The sequence below is a fragment of the Gekko japonicus genome, unplaced genomic scaffold (genome assembly GCF_001447785.1).
Source record: "Gekko japonicus isolate JY-2015 unplaced genomic scaffold, Gekko_japonicus_V1.1 scaffold423, whole genome shotgun sequence".
In the NCBI taxonomy this organism is placed as follows: domain Eukaryota; kingdom Metazoa; phylum Chordata; class Lepidosauria; order Squamata; family Gekkonidae; genus Gekko; species Gekko japonicus.
This window is the reverse complement of record NW_015169183.1, coordinates 741,839-750,965: the sequence shown is the minus strand read 5'-3', so window position 1 is coordinate 750,965 and position 9,127 is coordinate 741,839. Positions and strand designations below refer to the sequence as shown.

The following is a 9,127-nucleotide window of genomic DNA, read 5'->3' as shown; positions in this document are numbered from 1 at the left end:
GCCTGTTTTCTTTATTATCATGGTTCTTTTGATCGATCCTGCTATGCTTGGGTGATTGCGCTTATGTGCACAGGGGCATCAGATTTAGAAACCTTGCAGTAGTGGTGGCCAGCAATAGCAGGAGCATGGAGAATGGATTGAAATGGCTTTGCAGCCCCATCACTGAGGGGAGGGGTGAGGCAGGGGCCAAAGGCAAAGAGGCCCTCCATATCTGACCACATGTTAATCCCATTTACACTTCAGTTGAAATAATACACCCACACTCAAAGTTTCAGAGAAATGTGGAATAAAATTGGCCACAACTTCATTGGTTACAGCTGTAGTCTGCCTTGGCACAGCATGGGATACCGGTTCCAATTCATCGACTGACCCACCTGCCAGTCCATGATCCACTGGTAAACTTGGAATGACAGGTCTCTGGATCCCACAATGGCGGATGCCCCAAGGTGGTCTCCCCTGCCACCTGTGCATGAGGGTAATCCCTGGCCATGCCCTCGGGCTGGGCATACCACTTGACCCTCACGTCAAGATCCCTCACGAGGATCCCCAGCTCAGGAAAATGGGCACACGGGCCGGCTTTCCTGATAATGGAACTGGCCCCATGCTGATACTGCCAAGTTGTGACAAAGAAAATAATGAAACAAGCCCACGTGCAAATCCCTTCGAACGATGCCATGTCGCTCAACACCGGAAAGATGGCAAGAGGGGTGGTGCTGTGCCTTTAGTAACAGTCAGTGCACCCCCATCCCCCAAACACCCAAGACCCTCTGATAGGGCCAGCATCAGGTCATGCGGGCGCGAGCTTCCTGTGCTTGCTGCTGGCCCGCCCCCTCTGCGGATTGCCTCTCTGCCCCTCCCTCCCCCCTCCATACGGTTCGGCAAACAGGGCTCCGGGTGACTCAGGGCCCCAGCTTATAAGAAACACAAATTGCATTCCCCACCCCTCCACCCCAAATGTATGGAACTAGTTGTGTAGTTGTTATGCTGAACCTGTGCTTTCTCTGGTAACTTATTTTCACACCACTGATTTCGCCTTCTCTCGTACTGCCACATATTCTTTGGCATTTCCTATAGAGCCAACCTTCATTTCTGTTAACTATTTCCCCCCTAATGAGGATCTCCACACTCCCCTCAACATACAAAGTAAAGAAATAACACTGACTCACTTAAGATCCACAGAAGGAAGAGGTCTCCCCCTCCCATTCAGCTGCCACTCACCTGAGCAATACCTTCCTTTAAACAGTCCCTTTAAACAGATTCTTCAAACAAAAATGCTTGTTCATTTATCTGATCTTTTTGTGTTCTCTTGCAGGCAGAAGCATTTCCTTACTTCTGCGTCTCTGAAATGCAAGGGCAGGAAGGCACGGGTGAGGAGGTAAGCGATTTCCTTTGCAGGATATTTAAAATAATGCTACTGCGTTTTATTTTCTCTTTCGTAATCTTATTCATAAAAATGACAGAAAGGAAGCAAGCAGACAGGCAGTTTCCCTTTTCTGTTACTGACAAGCGAAGGGGATGATTAACGAGAGTTGTAGACAATGTACAAGTAAGGGGGAGGGCTACAGAAGTTAAACAAAAGTGCCTTCAAGAATTTAGAGTATTCCCAGGGATCTATAGTAGAACCTCATTGTGCCCGTCTACTGTTTCTATTTTTGATTAGATTTATAAACACAGCACCACGTATTTTCATGTGGTTTTGTAGCCCAGGGGCAGAAAGAGATTGACTGCACTGAAACTGTGAGGCTTGTGAATTTCGGGCAGGGGATGGAGTGAAATAAGTAGCGTAATTGTTTTTGTGGAGTGACCGTGGGACCTCCTCTGTTATGAATTACACATGGTTCAACCCTTTGACCTAACCAACCTCGGCAGTGCCTGGTAGATCTCCTAAAGCTGTGCTGAAAGGTCCTATCAGTGTCTTGTTGGAACATTATCTGTCATGTGAGAAGTGTGCCAACAACCATATTAAACTACATTAATTACTGCAGAGGCCCCCAATTTGTGACAGTCTCAACTTCATTTCACCCATTGTCATGTTGTTTACTGTGTAAAAAGAAATGGGAACAATTTGTCGAATGGAAATATTATGATAGTATTTTACTTTATATTGTATTTGTTATGTTAGTTGTGTCATGCTGATTAACTCCCTCCCCCTTTTTTCTTTTTCACTGGTGATTTCTTTAAACTTACAGAACTTGTTTTAAAAAGCAAACACCAGCATTCTGTTTCTTAAAACTTAAAGAACAGGACAAGAATATCTTAATGTTATAGTGATATAGGCTATATATTCAGTCCCCTGTTTCTTTATGGGGGGGGGGAAGCCAGTTTTAAAAAATTATATGTTTTCACAATAAAAGTTCATAATTACTGTTTCTTTGGAAGTGTTTAAAAATGTCTGTTCTCTTAAGACGTTGTGGTAAAAGATGCCATTTTATTCCTTCGACTCTTCCAAGAGTTCACATGAACTCTTGCTCTTTCGAAAAAGCCAACAGGGCTACAGTGCCTGTGTTCAAGACCTTTAGAATGAGAACTCACCTAAACGTTGCGCATGGCCTGAGTTGGGTTGGGGACCCTCAGACCCAACTTGCGATATGCAAAACATCAGAGAACTTCATTCCCAAGTGCTGCAGGGCCAGTTTATGCTCATGAACACAGTTTGTGTGTGTGTGTCTCTGTGTGTATTTAGCCTTCCCTCCCATGCCATTTTTGCAAGCCAAATGAATTGTGGAAGGCGAGCCGTTTGCTCTGTGCAAAGTTTATACAGAGGAGAAATTTGGACGTGTCGTTTTATTAATACTATTTATTCATTCACTTAGGACATACGTGCTGCCTTTCCGAGACCTGTTTGTTTTAAATGCTTTTGGTTTCACAATGTACATATTGGACTTTACAGGCACATGTGTAATACATTACCTATATCCTTTGATTATACTGATGGAATAATCAGTTTTTATTTAAGGTTTTGCCTATCTATTCAGAGTTATAATTTTAAAAAAAAGATAGCTATTTTTCACTATTGAAAATGCTAGGAAACCAGCTACCCAAAAAGACAAGGAAACAAAACCAGCTCCCTTTGACTTCACCAAGTGTCATTCTCATTAGCAGTAAAGAGTTTTCTCCCCTTAAAGCAGACAGGTGCAAATTGCAAGCTGTTTCACTTTGGCTGTTGCTGCTTAACTAGATGGAGCAATGAAGCAGGGACTGGCACAGCGATGGGAGTTCTGGCTCTGCCTACATAAAGAAAAGCCTTGACCGGTCAGCTGATTGCAAGCATTTAATACTGCAGAAATACAAAATTATACAAATGGAGGGATATGTATATATATAAATACATATAGTAAGAGAGAGTGGAGTAAAACTTTGAGCATTTGATGCAAGACGAGTGAACTGGAAACAGGGCTCTGTTTTATGTTTAAAGGCTAATGCTTTAACTGAAGTGAATGAAAACAGAAGCCAACGTACCTGTTCCTGTTTACTGTCATTACACTCCTTAGAGTATTTCAGGCATTATTAGGTTCTTGGATTCCTACCAGATTGACAATATTTCCAGCTACTGCTTCACTTTTGGCTACATTCAGACACGATCCCAAAGGGGGGGAGAGAATCACAGCCGAGTCTGCCGAGCTCGCCCGCCGACGTTCAAAACCGCTGTTCATTTTAGGGACACCTAATTTAATTTCACGAAAGAGACACGGCATGCCAGCCTGCGTCTAAATCTAAGGTATGCATTTCCTAAAAGGGACTAAAACTCTGTCATTCCAAAGTCGCTCTTCGTTTTCAGTTCCAGCCCGCGTGGGGACTGCTGTCTGGAAGGGGTAACTTTAACTCGAACTCCCAGCCTGCTGATGAGGTCTGTCTGTGTGATCTTCGCTGAGCAGATAAGGGTAGGGAGACAGCTCAGAGCACAGCTTGTTTACAGCGGGACAGGAGAAAACAGCCAGACGCAAATGCGTGCTGACGGTTTCATGAAGCACAATCGGTTGATTGCAGATTCAATCTGACTGCCCTGAACTGAGCGATGATCCGTACAGTATGCAAAATTCACTTTCTTGCTGGTCTGTGCCCACCAGCCTTGCAGCAGCTCCGGCACAACCCCTGAGCCACGGCTGTGAGTGGAACCAGAACTGAACACGGCTTTGTTGTACCCAATTCCTTCTGACAACAATCACATTCTTTTAAAAACTTCATGGGTTTTAGTTGTCACTGGTTATAAATGCAGGGTTTTTTCCCCCCTCTTTTTTTTTTTTGCTGCTGCTTCCGCTGCACCACTGGCTGTTTGCACATAGACATGATTACCATATTCTAGCACTGATCTATGAAAGCATGTCTGCTCCTTGTAGTGACATAACATCCCCAAGTGAAAAGACATTTAATGGTTTCCTTTGCTATTTAAACTGTGTGAGATAGGGGGTTCACCTTTCAGAAGGATTCATTGGTCTTGGGTTTGTTTTTTTAAAAAAAGTCATCATAACATTAGACCATAAGGATGTAACGCCATGAGTCACCACGTCCTCCTTTAAAATATGCACTGTTAATTTATGGCGGTAGCCGAGTCTGCCGAGCTCGCCCGCCGACGTTCAAAACCGCTGTTCATTTTAGGGACACCTAATTTAATTTCACGAAAGAGACACGGCATGCCAGCCTGCGTCTAAATCTAAGGTATGCATTTCCTAAAAGGGACTAAAACTCTGTCATTCCAAAGTCGCTCTTCGTTTTCAGTTCCAGCCCGCGTGGGGACTGCTGTCTGGAAGGGGTAACTTTAACTCGAACTCCCAGCCTGCTGATGAGGTCTGTCTGTGTGATCTTCGCTGAGCAGATAAGGGTAGGGAGACAGCTCAGAGCACAGCTTGTTTACAGCGGGACAGGAGAAAACAGCCAGACGCAAATGCGTGCTGACGGTTTCATGAAGCACAATCGGTTGATTGCAGATTCAATCTGACTGCCCTGAACTGAGCGATGATCCGTACAGTATGCAAAATTCACTTTCTTGCTGGTCTGTGCCCACCAGCCTTGCAGCAGCTCCGGCACAACCCCTGAGCCACGGCTGTGAGTGGAACCAGAACTGAACACGGCTTTGTTGTACCCAATTCCTTCTGACAACAATCACATTCTTTTAAAAACTTCATGGGTTTTAGTTGTCACTGGTTATAAATGCAGGGGTTTTTCCCCCCTCTTTTTTTTTGCTGCTGCTTCCGCTGCACCACTGGCTGTTTGCACATAGACATGATTACCATATTCTAGCACTGATCTATGAAAGCATGTCTGCTCCTTGTAGTGACATAACATCCCCAAGTGAAAAGACATTTAATGGTTTCCTTTGCTATTTAAACTGTGTGAGATAGGGGGTTCACCTTTCAGAAGGATTCATTGGTCTTGGGTTTGTTTTTTTAAAAAAAGTCATCATAACATTAGACCATAAGGATGTAACGCCATGAGTCACCACGTCCTCCTTTAAAATATGCACTGTTAATTTATGGCGGTAAAATGGAAATCGCCATTAACATTGCATTTTATCAATTCAGCTTGAAGTCATACAGCTTGGGGGAGACCTCAAGGGTCACAGGATCTGCCTCTCTCCCACAAAGCAGCCACCGGTATTCCTTAGGCTAAAGCTCATTTTAAAAAAATTGTTGAATCAGGTCTCGGCAAGAGGCCAGAGGTCACCAAGCCGAAGCCCTCCACTTCTGCGGCCATCATCTCTCCCTCCTCCCTCATCAATAAATCCACAAACAGATCAGAAGCTCACAGAGTTCCCCAAACCAAGCATGTGGCTGGAGAGCAGTGTTCCCTCTAAACTGAGTTAGTGTGAGCTAGCTCACAGTTTTTTTTAGCCTCCAGCCTCCAGCTCACAGATTTTTGACTTAGCTCAGGAAGGAGGGCTCCAGAGCAAACTAATTTCATCAGTAGCCAAATCGCCCACTCACAACTCTTATGCTAGTAGCTCACAATGTAGAATTTTTGCTCACAAGTTTCCATAGCTTAGAGGGAACAAGAGCTCAGGGAACATGCCAGATACGTCAAAAAAAAACATAACAAAACCCCAACCAGAGTCGGTAGCCAGTCTGGCCCAAAGAAAAGGCCCAGGGCATAGAAGGAAGACCAGAGTGTAGCATGAATATTTCATACCTGTGGGATGATGGGGGCTTGCATACTGACACTGAACACAAGGAGGTATGCTGGCTGTTTCTAACATTCGTTGTATTTGTAATGATTCCTTTATTCAGAGTCCCGCTGACTCCTACAGAAAGCAGGCTAGGCTGCTTGCAAGAGGGTAGGGTTGCCAGCTTCCAGGGGGTGGCTGGAGATCTCCTGCTATTACAACTGATCTCCGGGCGACAGAGACCAGTTTACCTGGAGAAGATGAACTCTTGAAACAGGAAGCGGAAACATTCTCCAGACAGCCTGGCACCAAGAGTGGGGTGGGGGGCAGAGAACTCTGTGTTCCCTGATTTGTGTTGCTGTGGTTTTTGCCGAGGAAAGGTGGACTGGGGTGAGAGCAAAGTCTGTGAGTGATGGCGGCCTGCAGTTACCAAATCCTGAAGTGGGCACAGATACCAGAAGGTATTTTAAGGTTGCCAACCTCCAGGTTGTGGCTGGAGATCTCCCGCTATGACAACTGATATCCAGGCAATAGGGACCAGTTCACAAGGAGAAAAAGGCCACTTTGGAAGGTGGACTTTATGGCATTATACCCCACTGAAGTCTCTCCCCTCCCCCAAACCTTGCCGTCCTCATGCTCCACCCCCAATATCTCCAGGCATTTCCCAATCTGGAGCTGGCAACCCTAAGGTATGTTCACATTGGTCCTTTCCAACTGAAAAATGTGCATAGCTGCTTATACAATTCCCCTTTTGTCCCCTAACTATTCGCTGTGCATTAGTGCTCTGCATGCTAAAACTGTCTTCCCTGTGTCCTTTTCTAAGCAGCTCAACCTACATTTGATTCTCTCTCTACCCATTAATGTATAGTAAAAAAAAAAAAAAGACAGATGAACTAGTTTAGGGTTGCCAGGGGTAGGGTGGCCAGGTCCAGCTTGGGAACCTTCTGGAGATGTGGGGGTGGAGCCTGAGGCGGACAGGGACCTCACTGGGGTACAATGCCATAGAGCCATAGAGACCACCCTCCAAAGCATTTGCTTTCTCCAGGGAAATTGATCTCTGTGGTCTGGAGATGAGCTGTGATTCCAGGGGATCCCCGGGATCCACCTGGAGGCTGGCGTCCCTAAACCAGTTTGTACATTAATAAGAAAATTTTATATTAAGTTTAGGCCCCTTTTGAAGTATATCAGTCATAAGGATAAGGTTTCTTAGATGTAGACACTGGCTGGTTTATGCTCACCTGTGGAGACTCATGGATCCCATTGGTTTCCAGAATGCTCTGTGGGATCCGATGCCCCCTGGCAACTCGTTAGATGCACTGACAGAGGACTGCCATAGCTGTCTCTCTGAAGCCATAGATGAAATCGCCTCTGACGTTCTTTCCACCCCTGTTCCAAATTAGTACCTTGGTATACCATGGAGCTGAGACAGCTAGAGCGAATATGGCAGTGGACTTGTGATGAGGCCACAAGAACATCTCCTAGGACATTCATGAAATCCTATGAGACGGCAGTGAAGGCTGCTATGATGGACCCGTGCCGCTGGTTCTCTGCGAGGCAGATCTTCCTGGCAAAACATTGTCCCTCCACTCTGAGTGAACAGCCCCTTATTAGCATATTTGAATTATAGAATTCTAACTTTCTGCCTGCCCCACCCTGTGATAGAGAAATTAGTTGGCTTTTGCCCAGGCCAGACATTTTTTTGTAACTCAGCAGGAGCCCACTTTTAAATCCCTTTTTGAAATGGCACTTGACCCAAAGTAAATTTCAAACAGAAAGGTTGATTTTATTGAACAGGCACAGTTGAGTTAGGAATAGGGCAGGGGACAAGAAGTTGAGGTAAATTTGGTTGTTTATGCAAATTATAATATTTTGAACAAGCAACAGAGTATAGTTGCGAGAGGTTTGTTTGTCTTTGAGATTACTTTCAGCAACAATGTGTCTTAATAAAGTTTCATAAAACTATTTAATTTCCTGGAAGTTAGTACTTCCTTCCTGTATTTAAATACAGGATTATAATTTGTGGGATTATAACTTTCCCTTTTTCACTCTTGAGGAGTCTAAGACCATTTCCCTTTTCACACAAACCAGGGGTCCCTTCTGAGCTGAACCCTCTGATTAACTGGGTAAGAGATATCCTCCTCTTTTTAGGAGCAATAATCCTTTTCTGTTTGGCTAGACTGGCCATTTTCAACCTACTGTCCAGTCTCTTCTGTCAAACCTAAACCCTAGTTCTGGAAACTATGGCTGATTTCCCACAAGGGCTGCTCCACGCTCACTCCTCCTTTTTGCCCCAATGGCATGTGTCAATTTCACACAAGCTGCTGCGCAGCTGCATTTTGCCTCGGAGCTTTGCGCGATTTCCCCAGCGTCTACTCAATCCTCAACAAACAGGACTGAGTAGACGCGGGGGAAATCACGTGAAGCTGCGGAGCAAAATGTGGCTTGTGGGAAATCAGCCTATGAATAAGCGCTTGTGGGAAATCAGCCTATGAATAAACAGAATTAAGCTTATGCTGACACTTAGACTTTTAGATTCTCTTTTCTGAACTTTTCCTCAAATGTGTTGGTACACAGTAAGGGCAAGGAGTTGTGTCCCTTCACTTCCCAAGTGAACTTGTCTGTTTCCCTCAGACCAACACACACTCCTCCTGACTGGCAACTGCCATGCCAAAGTCCAAATGATGACCGACTCCCTCTGACAAGACTGACAAGACTTTTGAAAGCTCTCCTCAGTGTCGGAACCCACAGCTAACAACGAAGTACACGCATTCAGGAACGGTTATACTTTTATTGCAAAGCTATAGATGCAGTAACACAGGCACTGTTAAGAATGGTTCCAGCCAGTAGAGCATAATAGGATATAGGGCTTTCGTATGCACCCCCCCCCCAATGGCATTGGCCAATCAGGCACCTTCCCGCGTGCGGGAGAAGTCAGGCAACCGTTAGGTGGCTAAAGCTGAGAACTCGGAGTCTCTCACGGTACATAGGAGCCCTCCAGACAACACAACGTCCTCCTGCACATCTGTAGAG

General features: G+C 45.1%; 1 protein-coding gene across 1 annotated transcript in view; it reads left to right on the top strand.

Annotated features, from left to right (window-relative positions):
* Positions 1-469: 469 nt before the first annotated feature.
* Positions 470-9,127, top strand: part of LOC107114610 (orofacial cleft 1 candidate gene 1 protein homolog) — a 52,186-nt gene continuing 43,528 nt past the window's right edge. Inside the window, exons 1-2 of the mRNA XM_015416147.1 lie at positions 470-730; positions 1,313-1,375. Coding sequence (XP_015271633.1) covers positions 470-730; positions 1,313-1,375 — 324 coding nt within the window. The remainder of the gene's footprint in view (positions 731-1,312; positions 1,376-9,127) is intronic.